At 39.3% G+C, this 18,654-nt stretch overlaps 1 protein-coding gene across 1 annotated transcript in view; it reads right to left on the bottom strand.

Annotated features, from left to right (window-relative positions):
• Positions 1–18,654, bottom strand: part of LOC143748921 (connector enhancer of kinase suppressor of ras 2) — a 53,517-nt gene that overhangs the window by 2,633 nt on the left and 32,230 nt on the right. Inside the window, exons 9-22 of the mRNA XM_077241197.1 lie at positions 18,014–18,160; positions 11,420–11,550; positions 11,137–11,297; positions 9,567–9,647; positions 7,757–7,995; positions 7,194–7,228; positions 5,642–5,690; positions 4,258–4,306; positions 3,924–4,096; positions 3,366–3,439; positions 3,084–3,155; positions 2,934–3,004; positions 2,690–2,772; positions 859–1,560 (exon numbers count right to left, since the gene is read on the bottom strand). Of these exons, the coding sequence (XP_077097312.1) occupies positions 859–1,560; positions 2,690–2,772; positions 2,934–3,004; positions 3,084–3,155; positions 3,366–3,439; positions 3,924–4,096; positions 4,258–4,306; positions 5,642–5,690; positions 7,194–7,228; positions 7,757–7,995; positions 9,567–9,647; positions 11,137–11,297; positions 11,420–11,550; positions 18,014–18,160 (2,067 nt within the window). The remainder of the gene's footprint in view (positions 1–858; positions 1,561–2,689; positions 2,773–2,933; positions 3,005–3,083; positions 3,156–3,365; positions 3,440–3,923; positions 4,097–4,257; positions 4,307–5,641; positions 5,691–7,193; positions 7,229–7,756; positions 7,996–9,566; positions 9,648–11,136; positions 11,298–11,419; positions 11,551–18,013; positions 18,161–18,654) is intronic.

The raw sequence follows: 18,654 nt of genomic DNA, 5'->3' as shown, positions 1-18,654 counted from the left end.
GAAATGTCTAAATTTCCAATTTTTGGGGGGAAATTATCATAAGTTATATTTTGCTTTGGGAAAAAAATTGAATCTGTTAGCACTACAGTAAGCCACACAATTAATATTCATGAGCTAAACTGATGAGGTTTATAACTTGTTTATAACTAATAACTTGTTATAAGATTCTCTAGAATTGTCCATTAGATACCTCTAGATTTCTTTACAGAGATTCACAGACTGTGATGACACTGCAATAATATTTTATATATTCATTATTAAAAATTGTAATGTACATTCCAAATTTTGGGATCATTAGGATTCGTTCTTCTTTTTGATAAAAAAAAAAACTTTAATTCAGCAAGGATGCATTAAATTGATCAAAAGTGACACATTAATATTGTTGCAAAAGATTTCTATTTCAAATAAATTCTGTTTCTGTTCTGTTGAACTTTCTATTTTATTTAAAGAAATCTGACTAATATTAAGCAGCACAACCTTTTACAACATTGACAATAATAATTAACAATTAAGCACCAAATCCGCATATTATAATGATTTCTGAAGGATCATGTGAGACTGAAGACTGGGGTAATGATGCTGAAAATTCAGCTTTGCCATCACAGGATTAAATTATATTTTAAATTATATATATAAAAAATTTGGTATTACTAATTTATTTTAAATTGTAATACTATTTCATTATATTACCATTTTACTGTATTTTTGATTTAACGTTGGTATTTTTGATAATACCTGCAGCCTTGGTGAGCATTAGATTAAAACTTTCCTGATTTTTCATGGTTTATAGTTTACTTCCACATTCATTCCAAACCCTGTAGTGTGAAAAGGGTCACATTGCTCCCTGTGTTTTCATACCTTCAGCGTGGAGCGGAGAACCCGTATGCGGTGCAGTCGATCATTTGTGGCGGGGTCATTGCAACGTTTGATGAAGGAGCGTCTGAACTCTTGTTTGGTGGAAGGCCTCTGCTGGCCAAAAGCCGAGAGACTGGCCTGTTCCAGCGATCGGTACAACTCCTGCAGGCCGTCCGTCCCGTCAGACACTTTCTCTTCGCTCTCAGGCCTCCTGCTGCTGGCTTTCCTCATCTGCTTTTCCTCCTCTTCCTCCTCCTCTTCCTCATGGAGATGAGTTCTTGGCCTCAGAGTGCCGTGCGTGTGTGTGTGAGTGTGTGTACGAGCGCTGCGGTGCGAGTGTCCTCCGTGTGTGTCGCGGTGGCGTGGGAGGCTCTGGCTGCGCTGCTTGTGAGTGTGATGGCGGGGCCGGGACTCCTCGCTGTCCGTCAATGGAAATGGCCCGTCGCGTTCCAGAGGACGCCGGCGCTGGGCAGGAAGTGTAGCCTGTCGGTGCTGGTCAGGTGACAGCAGGGATGGCTCCTCCACTTCTGCAGTCTGTAGGTAGTGTAGACCTGTGCTGGTCAAGGGGGTTTCAATCAGGTCCTGCCATGAGCGGCGTTCTCGATGGGAGGATCGGCAAGAAGAATGGGACTCCTCGGCAGAGGAATGCGAGAATGTGGAGCCGCTGGAAAAATGACGCTCAGGAAATGGACTTGACGAAGTTCCCTGAGGACAACAGAATCACTGCTCATTAGCATTGTCAATCTATCAGTAAGAGAGCTAGAGGTATAAGACGATAGCCAGAGAGAGCAACAGAGTGAGTTTGCTACACGTTTTCCATCAATATAGTGTTGGTGTGTAGGCCGGTGCTCAGCAAACCTTTCTCAGAACCGGCCCATGTTTCCAGAGACGTGAGCCCAAAAAATGACATGCTGTAAGTGACTATGTTACTTCATATTTGGGCAACAAACAAACATGGTGAATAAGTCTTTGTTTGAAACTCATTTTCTCATCCAAAGTAATGTAATTTAACATCTTTATGGCATCATGAGCTGGATTTAATATGACGTACACTTCCGTTCAAAGGTTTGGGGTCGGTAGGATTTTTTAAGGTTTTTGAAAGAAGTCTCTAATGCTCACCAAGGCTGCATGTGTCCAAAATGTTTTTATTTCACACCGATGAGGAAAAAAGTGGTTGGAGTGAATAGGAATATGAATGAGGCACTTCAATGGGTGCTTGTGTTTAGATTTATTGATTTGTAACGAAAACAATCTAGTTTTGTACCATGTAGTTTTGTTATGCACTTTAAAGGGATGGCTCACCCAAAAATGAAAATTTTGTCATTAATTACTCACCCTCATGTTGTTCCAAACCCGTAAGACTTTCATTCATCTTCGAACACAAATGAAGATCTTTTTGATGAAATCTAAGAGCATTCTGTCCCTCCATTTTGACAGCTATGCAACTGAAACTTTGACGCTTCAAAAAGTTCATAAAGAGCTTCAATTCAATTTTCTGAAGAGGCTCGATTGCTTTACATGATGAACAGATTTAATTGAGGCTTTAATTCATTCAATATGAATTTAATTCATATATAAACATTGATGAAAAATGAAATCATTTTTATTTTTGGATGAACTATCCCTTTAAATTGAAAAAAACTAACTTGAGACATTATCCTGACTCCTGACCTCTGATGTCTCTGGTTCATGATTTGAGGTTTAAACATCAATAAGGAACAGCACCAGAACCAGAATGATGGCAGTGTGATGGTGTGTCTGTGCTAAAGAAAATCAAAGGGAGTTTTTTGCTGAATATATGCATATATGTTCGTAGACGTGTGTTTATACTCACAGACGGGTTGTGGTGGTACGTGGATTCCTGTTTGAGTGTCATAGACCCATCAACCTCATCTTGGTCACTCTCACTCCAGTAATCTAAACAAAAAAAATGACATCAGGATCAAATGTACATGACAACATAGATTATGATACTCAAACTAGGCTTTTCAACTGCTTCAAGTACAATCATTCATGGAATGGAGTGTAACTAGAGTCATACTATGGGCTTATGATAACATCACAGGATGTGATCTCACCTTCATCAGGACGTGGTACTGGATCATCAGGCGTGTAGCCAATCGCAGCCAAGCCTAAACGATTCATCCACCTGCAACAGGAACCATAGACATGAGATGAAATAACAGGAAGGGACAGCTGAAGTCTGAAGGGGCTCTGAAACCACTTACCTGTTCATCTCCTCTAAATGATCAGTAGCAAAAAAGAAACTCTTAATTTTGGGATGACATGCTTTAAAGGCACTGAAACAAAAAAAGGCAGAGAAAAAGAGATTTTCAGTCACAAATATCTAGTTTACAATCAATTACTGTGTGTGTGTGTGTGTGTGTTTGTAAAAGAGAGATGACCCAGATTCCACTAGCCGATGGGCTTCAAACACAGACCCGCCCAAAAACCAGCAAACCCAACACAACAGAGAGAAAGAGCGATTATTGTTGTCTTCTAACACTCACTGTTTCCTCCTGCACTCAATCGCTCTGTCTATCCGAAACTCTGGCAAACAGATGAAGCCCTCTGCTTTCTCATCCTGAGCGAACAAATAAAGAACAAGAGAAATCATTTCTGCATCATAACAAAGGTAGGTATTAGCATAAATGCAAAGATCAGCATCTCTGAATCTGAGAACATATGATGCACATTTTATTGTTGTGGACAAGAAAACTAAACATCACATCAGCATTGTGAGCCTGTGACTTGGCCATCAAGTAGCGAGTACTGCAAGTGCTGATAAATGTGTAATTAATAATAAGAGAGATTAATTGTCTGGATGTGGAGCGAATGAGGTTTTTCAGTGATGCCAAAATAGGAAATGGATCATAAAAGAAGGACATTATACACACACACACACACACACACACACACACACACACACACACACACACACACACACACACACACACACACACACACACACACACACACACACACACACACACACACACACACACTCTCTATCGTACAGCCAACAGACTTCACCACCCAAGGGAAGGGAATTGTGTTTGTTTGCTTACATTCTGGTTGGTGTACCAGTACAGGTTGGAGTCTTTGAGAACGAACCAATACTTCTTCCATTTCTGCGTGAAGTAGCCGGTGGCGTCTTTCTTTTTCCATAGCCAGCCTTCACAGTCGCCATGACCCAGATCTTTGCAGGCAATACGCCTTCTGCTGGCACTACTGAGGGAACCTACACACACACAGCATATTAAATGACAACCACATATGACAGAATAACTTTGGGATAATACATTCAGACTTTATATTGTTCTTGACAAACACAGCACAGTGTAATACAGCACACTACCTACTGTAAGTGCTTAGAGTAAACCCAGGATCTCATCATCATACCTTTGCTTTTCTTCTTGGGCTTGGTCCTCAGAGAGGCATAATGTACAGACTAGAGAGAGGAGAGAAAGGACACATGAGAAATATAGGAAATGTTTCATAGATTACTTGTTTCAGAAGGCTCGTAATTGCACCATTCTCTGTTGTGAGGATTTTTTATAAAAATCATTATCAATAAACAATTAACCTTGCACACCTGTGGCTAATTGATAGGGGCGAAGGCTATAGCCAATACTCAATATTGAAACAAAAAAATCCCGCACACTATCCCAAATTGTAAAAAAAAAATCACAAATGTTAGCAATGTTTCAGTCCCATCATGTGGTAAATGTCTGCTGAAGGTCATGGGACAAAAACGTTGCTGAATAAATTGTGATACTTTTTGCATTCTGTGCAGGTTTTTTTTTTTTTTAAATAATGAAATGATTAATTATTAAATACTATAACAGATAAACATGTTCCTTCTTTAAATCTAAATATTACTAATAAATTAATGTTTATTTTAGATTATAAAAAATTTGTTAAATTATAATTACTGCAAAGTGCCCTGATTTAATGCCGCTTTCCAGGCAACCTGTAACCCGTGTTTTTCCACTGGAACGGCAGTCAAACCCGTGACTTCCCACCCGTGAACTCGTACTAGATCGATGTACTCCCAGTTACGATCTCTGACGTCACATAACCCGCGAAACCGTACAAAACAACAATGGCAGGCAGCCCCTACGGATGCAGTGTTTCTGCAGGCGGTACACGGTGAGAATACACTTTAGGACAATATAACGTTGCAGTCAAATTAATAATAATATAATAATAATGATAATAATACACACACGATTTTGTATTACAATGTTATGTGTCTGAAACAATAAGTATGTATATTGCGCTCAGGTAGTTTGGCGTGACTGGCCTGGAACGCTACAAAGTCGTGAGTCGTGGTTTGAGGTCGTGATTTACGTGCTCAAAAACCTGCCTGGAACGCAGCATAAATTTACCATGATTTAATCTAATATTAAAACAAAAACATTGCAATATAATAACATAATCAATAATAAATAAAATACAATAATAATATAATGGATAATATCAAAAATTTTGTTGTGCCTGTCTAATAGTGCAACGTGTACCTTAAGTTGAATGTCCAAACCTGAATAATATAATGACAAACCTGGTGTTCATCAACTAATTTCTAACTACCGCAGGTCCGCAACACTTTTTGTTGCCATACTGCAAATAAAGATTCTCCAATGAATAAAGACCTTCTCCAGTCCATACAGTATCTCATCACCTTTTTTTACGGAAAATGTTAAAGTTTTATCTGTACCTCTTGTTCCTAACACTATGTATTCTCATTACCATGACTGATGCTGTAACAGTGCTTGTGGTTTACCTTCCTCATTGATGCCCCTGCTTGTCGGTCAAGTCCTGAACTGGCATATCTGCAGAGAGAGAGAAAGAGAAATAATATATAATAAAGTAAATGTTTTTTTTCTCACCTATTTAACTTAAATATCGACACAGGTAAAGGACAGGATGCTGGGTTTTGAGGTTGACTTCAAAACTGATTCTAACTGAAACTCCTGCTCATGCTCACGCACTCCCTCAAACCAACAAACACATACACACCCTCAAACACACACACACACACACACACACACACTTATGTTTGTTTCACAATATAGTGAGGTCATCTCATAGGCATCCATGACATGGGCAAAACACTAAATTTAAATATAAACAAGATTTGGCCAATTTTAACTAGTGAGGACCAGCACATTAGTTGGTGTTCAACAGGTTTCACTTCATTAGTGAGGATATTTTTAAACAGTAAGGACATTTTTGGACCTCACAAGTATAGTGATACCTGTACACAAACACAGACAGACACACAATTGTAGATTAATTAAACAAAAAATCTTAGCCACCCAGAAGACACTCTTTTATCTAATTCTCTGTATGCATCGTAACAGCAGAGAAACAGAGATCATTCCATCTTAAGACAGACACGTTCCACAGAATGAGACTCCACAGACTCTTACAGCTTTAGTCACAGGAAATAAAAACCTCCTTAAGATTGCAGCCAAGGAATTTCTGTTCCTCATTTATAAATAAACGGCAGTTCATTAAGCTTGAACAAAGCCATGAGAAGCATCCTGATATCCTGTACATCAACAAACAAAACTCTTGAAATGCTTATTCTGAACTTAAAGTGACCAGTTTCAAAGCCATCGTCTATCATAAGATATCATGAGTAATCAAACTCTCCTTCATCTTTTGGGATAAAGTTTATTACACTAAACTGATGTGCTGTCACTTTAAAAAATTCAAAACTTGCTCCCCAGTCTAAAAAGAACATCTCCAGAAACATCTCGCTCGGACATTCTTGCATTTATGATGTAAGAAATTGCAAATATTAACATAATCAGCTGCATTTACACATCAATGACATTAATATTCTGAATCCTGGCCAGTCCAGTCACAGTCTGGTAATAATGAGGAAGCAGAATTGATACTGTGAATCTAAACACCAGAAGCAATAATGATAAAAAATAAAATATGGGGAAATCCACCAAACCTGAGCCCTGTATAGCGTCTACACATCTGGCTATGTGTAGCATCTGCTGCTCTGAAAATCTTTCTCAATGAGCCCAATTATTTTGTGAATCTGTCACAATATAATGCAGGCTATGCAAAGAGGCAACCTACAGCTTGTGTCAGAGCACTTTTTTCTTATTTTACAAGTGAAGAGGGCGTTTACAAACATTCTTGAGGACAAACTAGCAAAAAAGATGAAAATGATCTAAAAACAAAATTATGACCTTAGTTGTATGATTTTAGTCGTAAAGACTTTTTGGCAAGTCAAATTCAAGGAATAAAAAATATCATACAAAATAATATACCAAAATGTATGATAAATTAAGGAAGGTGTGAAGTTTACTCACCTATCAGCATCTGCTCGAAGTGTGTCTGCCGTTCTCTGGGGCAATGAGCAGAATGACAAAGAGAAAGAGAGACAGAGAGGAAGAGAGATTTCAGTTTCCTGTTCTGAGTTATGAAAAGAAAGTACTGTTTCAGAGACGTGTGAGTTTGTGTATGTACAATCACATGACAATATAGATCAAATGTATGTTGCGAGATGAGGCAATTCAGAAATTTTGGTCACTTTATCTTTAATTACTATGTACTTACATAAATAAATTGTTAGGTATAATGTACTTATTGTGTTTTGCTTTATTGTGGTGGGATACAGGTAAGGTTTGGGAAAGGTTTTGTGGTTTGGTTAGGTTTAAGGCTGGTTTAAGGTGTGGTCAATAATATAATTACAGATGTAATTACATAAATTATTTACAGATGTAATTACTTGCAGGTATTATTTAAATACCTGTAATAAGAACAATGTAAAAACATGTATGTACACAATAAGTGTGTTGTATCAAATTATTAATTTAAACATCAGTACACAGCAGTTAAAGACAGCTCTGATTAGATTCAACATTTTACTTACATGGTAGTGTGGCATCGTGTTTGAGTCGGGCACGGGGAAGGGCAGCCCCTCAGGGGGGCCTGTGTCCAGACGCACAGGTGGGGCAAGCATAGAGGGACTGATGGGGAAACTGGGGCTGCTGGGATTCCGGCTCTTCTTCCTGGATCTCCTGCTTGTGTCCCGCTGGGAAAACTCTGCCTCTTCCTGAATCAACACAATCCTGTCATCACTGAGGAACCGCAAGAGGGAGGAATCAGAATCTGATGGAGAAAGACAGAAAGCAAGCAGGGAGTCACACACTGAGGGAAAAACAGAGCAAGGACTTATAATGGGAGCGTGTAGCTGATACTGAACGTATTGCAAAATATTCAACTCTTTGTAACTCTAGCTGCCACAGCTGTGTGTGTGTGTGTGTGTGTGTGTGTGTGTGTGTGTGTGTGTGTGTGTGTGTGTGTGTGTGTGAGGTTTTAGAGGTTTATTTCCCCTAATGGAGGTTTGCTTTCTATTTATAAGTGTTGCCTACGTATTCTCTGTTCTATTTTAGAAGTTGTGTTTCCACAAAAAAAAAAAGTAGTAAAGAATGAGTATACATGTTAACAGTTAACTTATCACCTCTCACAATCCCCCCAAAAAACAAAGTTGGTTACTGTCACACATCAGGGTTAAATCTTTTAGTTCTCATACATTAAGAACTGTTAGTAAAGAAGAAAAATATCAGCTGAAATTACATTTCATCTGCTTCAGTTGCTAATTAAAGATAACAACTTGATTAAAGTGTTTATAATAATATATACTACATTAATATGGACTGTTAAGTTTCAAAAAGCCTAAAAATGTAAATCTGTATTACAATAGAAATCTCCATTATGCTCACATTGTTCTGCTGATAAAAAAGAAAATACCACACACACACAAAATATTTTTCTCATTAAAATATATTTGGGGGGGGGGGGGGGTTGTAATAAGTTGTAAGTCCTACACTGTACTGATCAACCAAAGGCAAAGGAAATGGTTGTCTGTCGTTCCTCCAGCTTTCTGAAGCTTAGGTGGCTTCTTCAAAGAAATCTTTGCTTACCTCAGCTTTCACAAACAAGCCTACAACGGTATTTCCTGCTTTTGGTTGCAAAGTTCACTAGAAAGAAAGTCGCTGTCTTACAGGTTTGTGCTCTCAGTTCTGATGCTCTAAAATGTCAGTTCTATAGTTTTGTGACATTTACGTTCTTTGCAGACGTGTTGTTAGGCAAAGCAACTTGCACAAATCACACACTAGTGGCAAATGCCAGGATATGCAACTGAGTATGACACATGATGTTGGTAAACTAGATTTTAGTTATCAAGAAGTTTATAACTAGAAGCTCCTCGTTAACTAGAAATATAAACATGCATTAACACACACATCTCTGGCATAACATAATTAGATGAGATCATATAGTCACAGATCTCTGAATATGATGGACACTTAAAATAAATGGAGAAATATGAGTGGGGCAACTTATCCACTGGTTTATCTTACACCTCTCTTTCCAACTAATACAGTAAGGATCAGAGATGGAGTATTTATGTTAGCCTCACATTACAGACACTGAGCTCTGAACTATCCACAACATCTGTCTGTTTTTAAAAAGACAGAACTATTAATGCCATTTTTGAGTGAACCACTTTCAAATTCCTTGCCAGATAGACAAAATCCCAGTTGTGCTCAAGTAAAAAAGTGAGTCAAATTGACAATTAAAAGTTTTAAAGTTTTAAATGAATCTAAAATAGAACTTGGCGCCAGTAGAGTAAACAAAAAGTAATGTATTAAAGTGTGCAAAAAAAGTAAAATCATCACCTCTACTTCCTCTTTTGTAAACTCCAGATTCTTGAGGCTCTGCCAGCCATTCAGTTCCCATGGTAACCTGTCGGAGGTCACCTACAGGCAGAGACATACAACATTTGAGTGTGTCTGTGTGTATGTTGGGGTGCGTTTCAGAGCATCTATCATCTCCTCTGTTAGTGTGTATTAGTGCACACAGTAGCGCAGCTGCAACATACTAAATGGCTGAGATTTGCAGTTTAAAGTCGGAGCTCCCTGGTGGCTTAATCTCCTGTAATGCACTCTGCGTTTATGTCCAGCTTCAAAAATAGCCATCCAGGCATGATGTAAGACGCACATTGTGTAACATCGCACAAGCATACTACAATTTAAAAATGCATGGTTGGAAACTGTGCGAGTGTTTCATATATTATTTAAAACAGAGAATGCAGTATACTGTAGTGTATAAAAACCGTATGTAACCTAATATTATGTTGTTTTGAATCAAGAGAACTGTACTTATATGAATTAGGATGGCAACAACTAATTGAGAAAATCGATAATAATAATTACTCTCAAATCACTTAAATCCAAACTGTTATACAGCAATCAAAATCATCTTGTCCAGACACAATGCTTTTTTAAATAAAATTTGATATTTTGTTTTGATAAAAAAAAATATTTGATGATATAAAATTTAAATTAACAGTAGGGAGAACTGAAATTATTGAATTAGAATTATTGAAAATTATGGTACAATGCAAAAAAATAAAAAATCATGATCTGAAAATAGGTCTTGTTTTCTTTATAAAATGACATAAAAATCCAGCCTATTTATTTATTATTATTAGTGGGCAGTGCATGTTCTTCTACTGTTTAGTAATTTTATAATGCTGTCTCCATGCAAATATTCGTGGTCTTAAAATAGGTCATATTTTCTTTATGAAAAATATAATCGATAATAATAATTAGTACAGATAAATCATTTAAATCCAATCATTTTGATCTATACATGTGGAGCTGGGGAAAATGGAGGGTTTCTGAAAGCGTGCTGAAAGCGAGTTTCATGAACTTTGTATTTATTTTAATTTTAATTTATGTATTTGCACATTTGTATTATCCAAGTATTTGTTGGAGCCCTAATGTGTTAGGGTGGCCATTTCCATAACACCAAAAAGGAGGACACAGACATCCCACCCTGCAAGAAGTCATTTCACGGCTATATATTTTGGTGATCGGTTTTGTTGACGGGGTGGTTGGGGTGAGGCATGTTTACATGTGCTTCGTGAGGCACACACGCACATTTGCACACACACGCAAGGTCTCTCCCTCTCTCCCTCTCTGTCGTGCGCACGCTACACGATTTGGAGCTCGCGAGCTCTAGATTCCGGGAGATTTTAACTAATTTACGGGCATCGGGGAGCCGCTATCAATATGCGGGATTTTTATAGGTTAATTTTTTTAAACAATTCAGCGCAACTCCAAAAAGGAGGACAAATGAGTGTCCGGCTTGAGGCTACGCCGGACTCCGGACAGGGGGCTTAAAATCCGGACTGTCCTGCCAAAATCCGGATGTATGATCACCCTATAATGTGTATGTTCTTACTGTGAGTTGGGGTCCGGTCTCTGCGTCGCAGTCCGGTATTTCTCCCAGAATCCTCTTCCAGGAGGGGGAAGTACTGGCCCCCCAGTACCTCCTGTTCTACATAATACCCTGCAGAATCGGAGCCAAACACACCAAATCCACCCCGATCCAGATCCTCCTCTCTAAGAGAATGACAACATGAGCAAAAGAAAGAACACAAAAGGAAAAGAGAAAGAAATTACATCAACATGCTAAAAGAGACTAACGGTTTTGGTTTGCATATATTTCATAATTATGTAAATACCTGTGTCCATAGACAGGGGAAAGAATAAAAACATCATGTCCCCCAGGTGTGTCCACTCCAGGTGAAAGTCCAACTGACCCAAGCGTGCTGGGTGGTGTAGGAGAACCACTGCACGGACTGGTGGACAGCGGCTGCCAAGCAAAAGCACGCACAAAATAACATGACCATAAAGCTAACGGCACTTTGTTGTTATAATATCAAATGGGCTATATTTAGATTGTAGATTTCAGAAACCCTTATTAGCGACCAGTGGCTGTTAAGTGAACTGCAGCCAGCAACTTATTGCTCGTGCTCTCACTCGTGCACACGTAAAAGACTGATTCAATGCCGATATACTCACCACAAAGTTGTTTTTCGTCCTTCGTGTACAAGTAAAAAGAAGTTGGAAATACCTTTGCAGCGATATATTGTTAACGAACATCCCGATGCCGTCCACGCTATTGAGAGCGACGTTTAGATGAATATGTAAATATGTGCTACACGCTTTCGACTTTCCTGTACAGCTTTCCTGTAGCTCAAACAGTAGAGCGTTGGCGCTTGCAACGCCAAGGTGTGTGTCATTGCATTGCAGAGATAAGTGTTCTCTTTGTTTGTGTGTGTGTGTGGGTTTGATTCCCAGGGAAAGCAAGAACTGATAAGAATTTAAAATGTGTCTTTGAAATGATATAAGTCGCTTTGGATAAAGGTGTCTGCCAAGTGCAAAAATATAAATAAATGTTAACATAAGCACACAATGGGCCCTATTTTAACGATCTGAAACGCAAGTGTCAAAGCGCAAAGCGCAAGTAACTTTGTGGACGGATCCCGGCGCTGTTGCTATTTTCCCGGTGGGATAAATGCCTCTTGCGCCTGGTGCAAATCTAAAAGGGGTTGGTCTGAAGTAGCTTCATTATTCATAGGTGTGGTTTGGGCGTAACGGTAAAAAACAAACCAATAAGAGCTTTATATCACATTCCCTTTAAGAGCATGATGAACGAGGTGCGCTTGTTCCATGGCGCAATACTATTATAACGGCGCATTTACCAGGCGCGCTTCAGAATCGGTTCTCAGCCGAGGAGATCGATGTTCTCGCCAGGGCCGTAAAAGAAAGAGAAGTGACATTGGGGTTGGGACAAACCCACCGAAATTAGCTTCCGTTAAACATGCATATAATAATTTGGGTAAATGTGTAAGCTTTATGCCTATTTTCCCCATCGTCATGGACACAACAATGATTTCCCTCGTGTTTTAATATTTTTCCTTATAATAATGTATCATTTGCAAAAAGTTAAATGCATCTGTGTAGATAAGAGAATCATCTACAGTGTATGCACGTTGTTCACACTCTGTATTATGGCCAAGCATGTGTGACATAATCAGTTAAGTGATTGACAGTTGTGGTGTCCTATCAGGGGACAGTATGATCTATTTAATGCGGGTTGGCTGTATCCGGAGATACATCACGTCTTTGCTCCGCCCCGCGTGCGTCATTCACTCGAGTCTTAGGTATGTGTTGATAGCGTCTGGTTTAAATCAGGTGTTTAGAACACTACTGATGTGTTGTCATCCCTTCAAATTGTAGCTGTCCATCAGCACTTTTCCGACGGTGCACGTTATCAGTTCGGAGTGAGTGTCTGTTCACCCTTCAGTTAATCGGCGGTCTTGATGATTGCTGTAAACAGTAGCCAGAGGGAATTATATGTGAGGAATATTCTCTTGTGGTGTGGGTCTTCTCTCTCATCCTCCAGACCGTTCTTCGCTCTCGTCTTCAGCACGAGCTTCCTCCTGTTTTTGCAGTGAATTGCGCTTAGTATAACCTGAGTGCATTTGAGAACCAAGTGTTTACACTGCGATCGCGCCGTGGGCCAGCAGCAGGATTTGTATCGTCTACTTCCTTTCCTTCTAGAGTAATCGCAAAGTTATAACCTGACTGTTATTTGGATGAGAGCCAGTATGTGGGTGTGTGTGCTGCATTAGCTCGATTTTTCTGTACGTCTTTTCTTTAGTTCTATTGTGTAGCTATTGTTTAGATTTTGCGTTATCTAAGGGTGTGTCGTCATCGACCTTGATGATTGTATATTTTTATTTTCTCTTGTTTGTGATTTTTCTGTGGTTATTTTTGGGTTTTTACTAAACTCAGTGTATTTGTTTTCACAGGAACTGACGTGGCCAGGCGGAAGGACCTTCTCGTGCATGGTGATAGTGGTGTTGCAGTGGGTGACACTTTTTGAAGTGCCTGTGTGTGTGATCTAGTGCACGGTGACGTGTGTGCGTGAGTAGGATTGCGCTTTTGGAAAAGCCATTACGTGGTCCTTCCGCCGGCAGACTCAGCCTGGTGGATTGGTATAATTGTTTGTTGTATAACCTGTGAATTAAGATTTGTAGATCTTTTTGCTGCTCCTCCTACCCTCGTGGGTAGAGGACTGCTGATGTGGTCATTATATATTGCCCGCTGTGATTACCTCTCTTGTTAATTGCCATTATTTGTGCATGTAGCGCTGTGTGCTCCCTTTTTTAACAAGAACATACTATTTCTAACTATCTTTTATACGTTAATAAACACTATTTTTGTAAATTGTTTTGTACATGTCTCTGACCTTCCTGACACACACGAACCTGTGTGACCTAGTTCAAACTGCTGGGTTATTTTGATATTCCCTGATTTATTCAGGGTGGCGTAGACAATTATCAGATAAGATAAAGTAACATCCTATACCGCCTATTGCCACACATGCGCGCTTAAAATAGCGTGTGAATGTACGCGCAACGCGCCATTGACTTTAGACTAGGGGCCCTGTCTTGCACCCGGCGCAAATGACTTTGTACACTGACGCATGTATCATTCCTATTTTGCACCCGCGCAAAGCGGACTTTTCCCTCCACAGACACACGTCGGTTAACTAAGAAATACACTTGCGCTCCGCGGGGCGGTTCAGTGCAAAGAGGAGGAGTGTTCCAGCGCAAACTTTCCCTCATGCTATTTTGCTGTTCTATAAAACAATTGCGCCACTGACCAGAAAAAAACAAGTCTAAAGTCAATGGCGCTTTGCGCGTACATTCAGATGCTATTTTAAGCGCGCATGCTTGGCCATAATACAGAGTGTGAACAACGCCCATAGGCTACACTATAGATGATTCTCTCATCTACACAGATGCATTTAACTTTTCGCAAATGATACATTATTATAAGGGAAAATATTAAAACACGAGGGAAATCATTGTTGTGTCCATGACGATGGGGAAAATAGGCATAAAGCGTACACATTTACCCAAATTATTATATGCATGTTTAACCGAAGCTAATTTGGGTGGGTTTGTCCCATCCCCAATGTCACTTCTCTTTCTTTTACGGCCCTGACGAGAACATCGATCTCCTCGGCTGAGAACCGATTCTGAAGCGCGCCTGGTAAATGCGCCGTTATAATAGTATTGCGCCATGGAACAAGCGCACCTCGTTCATCATGCTCTTAAAGGGAATGTGATATAAAGCTCTTATTGGTTTGTTTCCCGTTACGCCCAAACCACACCTATGAATAATGAAGCTACTTCAGACCAACCCCTTTTAGATTTGCACCAGGCGCAAGAGGCATTTATCCCACCGGGAAAATAGCAATAGCTCCGGGATTTCCCCACAAAGTTACTTGCGCTTTGACACTTGCGTTTCAGATCTTTAAAATAGGGCCCTAGGTTTTTTCTGGTCAGTGGCGCAATTGTTTTATAGAACAGCAAAATAGCATAAGGGAAAGTTTGTGCCGGAAAACGCCTCCTCTTTGCGCTGAACCGCCCCGGGGAGCGCAAGTGTATTTCTTAGTTAACCGACGTGTGTCTGTGGAGGGAAAAGTCCGCTTTGCGTGAGTGCAAAATAGGAATGATACATACGTCATTGTACAAAGTCATTTGCGCCGGGTGCAAGATAGGGCCCAATAACAGTGCTGAGAAGGCAGTAGGTAGAAAACATCCGTTCATAATAAGTGGGTTTTTTTTACCGGCATCATGTCGAAAGACGAGATCATTAAATGTTAGTTTGATTATAAAGTATATTTGAGACTATAAACTACATAGATCTGGCTACGTGAAACTATAGTTTGAATTAATTATTTCTTTGCATCACACATTAAAGTACAGAATGGCTCTTTCGGATTTATCCTGAACAGTGTAGGATCGGTGTTAGGCCCTCTGCTATTCTCAATATAGGTATATGCTGCCACTTGGTAATATTATAAGAAAACATGGATTTAATTTCCACTGTTATGCTGATGACACTCAATTATACATTTCATCACGATCAGATGAAAACACTAACTTCTCTAAATTTGCAGAGTGTCTTAAAGATATAAAATGCTGGATGATGTGTAATTTCCTGCTATTAAATTCAGATAAAACGGAGGTATTACTTATTGGTCCAAAAAACTACCCACAAAACCTTGAACAATACAACTTTAATTTAGAAGGATGTCCTGTTACTTTATCCACTACAGTAAAAGACCTGGGTGTTATACTAGACCACAACTTGTCTTTCGAAAATAATATTTCATATGTTACAAGAACAGCCTTTTTCCACCTTAGAAACATTGCTAAGCTACGTAACATGCTATCTGCTTCTGATGCAGAAAAGTTAGTTCATGCATTCATGACCTCGAGACTAGATTACTGTAATGCTTTATTAGCTGGTTGTCCTGCATCCTCAATAAACAAGCTACAGTTAGTGCAAAATGCAGCTGCTAGAGTTCATTACTAGGTCAAGAAAATATGATCATATAACACCAATTTTATCATCTCTACACTGGTTACCTATTAAGTTCCGTATCATTTACAAAGACCTATAAAGCCCTAAATGGTTTAGCTCCTGTGTATTTAATGGAACTTGTATCGCCCTACAATCCATCGCGTTCTTAAAGATCACTAAATTTGACGCTTCTGGTCATTCCTAAGTCCACTAAAGGAGGGAGGGCGTTCTTGCATTTAGCTCCTAAACTCTGGAATGGCCTTCCTGATATTGTTCGAGGCTCAGACTCGCTGTCCCAGTTTAAAACTAGATTAAAGACGCATCTCTCTAGCCAAGCATTCACATAATGCTTACCTTTTCTACAATTATTGAATTAGATCGAATGCATTACTATTATGAACAGCAGCTATGCTAATTATTTCCCATCTGCTTTTCTGCTGTTATCTCGGGACGCTAGTCCCGGGGTAAATAGCGTTCCTCAGCTCCAGTTTGTATCCAGCCTCTCACGGAGACTTCAGATGCCCCAACACCTGCGATGAGATGACTAAACGCCTGTGAAGAGACGACTCGACGCCGGTGAAGAGACGACTCAACGCCGGCGATATGTTATGCCCTAAACTATACCTGATTAACTAACTGTATTTTTCTATGTACAATTCTGAAATGCACTTTCTGTAAAGCTGCTTTGAAACAATATGTATTGTGAAAAGCGCTATACAAAAAAATTTGGATTGAATTTAATTGAATGTAGCATTCATTTCTTGTGCCATTGAACGAAAGAGAGATTCTTGGAAGCGTGCGTAAACGTCACATCCTTTTGATTTTCCTGGCAAAAACGTCCTTCACATAAAAACCAGTCACCAGGCTTTCATAAACTAGGAAGTCGGAGAATTCTCGTATTTTAAGTTCCGTTACAAGCTAATATAATATACTAATATACATGAACATTCTTACATATAGCCCCTTCAATGTGAAGGAAAATAATTGCAAGAAAATCAGCTATTAAAAAAACATAATATCAGACAGATCTTATATTTTTCATGATGGATTATGAAAGGCAGGAATATATTTTAATTTATGAATCATATTATACTTGTACAGTATGTTAGTCTTTTGCAGTTTTTTTCACTAGAGGGCAGGACAGTGAACGGTCACACACACGTCTAAAGACCTTTGGATTAACAGAGGACCAAGAGTGTGTTTCAAAACGAAGATAGTGTTGCCCTTAGCAACCATGAGCGCTGCATCAGTCAGTTAGCAATGAGGAAAAGCATTGCAACAAGCACCAGAAAGCAACCTGGCAACAAGAGGCAGGAGAGACATACATAAAAACACTGTCCATCGTTTTATCACTATCGTTTATCAATGAGCATCGTTTTATTTCAGAGCAAATATGCCCTTCTACTCTTTAGTCATTTTCATCAGGTTATTTATAGTGCTGTTTTCATGCAATAATTCACAAGTGTATAATTGTTTATTTAATCATCCAGAAAGGATTGAAAATCCTGTCCTACCGCAATTTGATCAGTGGTTATGTCAATTATCATTATGTCCTTCAAATCGCCAATGTGAATTCATTCATGAGTGAACGTCCACTCTGCTCTACTGTGTCGTGACTGTGAGGAGAGGACACATGTGCAAGCTGTTAAATGCATCTGTCTGATACTTGTATCCAGAGCAACCACAGAACACTGGCTGCCATGGCAACAAGCCGTACAGAACTCATTCAGTGCTCTGAGATGCTCTCTTACACACACACACACACACACACACACACACACACACACACACACACACACACACACTCGTATGCACTACATATTAAATGGATGTACTTGAACAAACACATTGAGCTATCCTGACACACACACACACACACACACACACACCTGCAGGGCAAGTGGTTTCCAGCGGGCGTTCTTCAGGAGTGCAGGGGTGGAGCCCAGAGTGTTCTGTGGCCTCTTCTTCAGCGTGAGGATGACTCCACTTGGATCCTCACGTAGACAGTTGACCAAATTCTTCAACTGCCAGCCAACCTTAAAAATATAGATGATTTAAAAATAAACATTAAATAAGTTTAAATACATAAATAACATTAGACTGGTAGTGTGAAGGTTATATTTAAACCCAAAATTAGGACATTTTTGTATTTCTTTTCAAATTCTCACCCATATACATATGTATAGTTGTTGTAAGGACTGGGCTAAGTGGGTGAATCTGAATAACTAAATACATCCGGCTAAAGACCAAAAATCTCTGAATGTAAATTAACCCAAACACACACACACAAACACACACACATTCCCCCACCAGTGAAGACCACACTCAGGACAGAGCGTGGTGTCCGATTACAAGACATTTTATGACTGATCGGAATGTCCCAAAGGAAGTGGATTCCAAAGCGAAAAGAAACTTCTTTTCTTTAAAAGACATTTAACCAGATATATTCAATGTGTTTTTATGTGTGTCCATTTGCCCATGTCACATTGGAATGACTATGATTTTATCGTAGCTTAAAGTGAATTATAAA

Source organism: Siphateles boraxobius, unplaced genomic scaffold (assembly GCF_051911475.1).
Source record: "Siphateles boraxobius isolate OS27281-9 unplaced genomic scaffold, OSU_SipBor_1 24, whole genome shotgun sequence".
Classification (NCBI taxonomy): Eukaryota; Metazoa; Chordata; class Actinopteri; order Cypriniformes; family Leuciscidae; genus Siphateles; species Siphateles boraxobius.
Note: the sequence above shows the minus strand (reverse complement) of the source record. Positions and strands in the feature narration are given on the sequence as shown.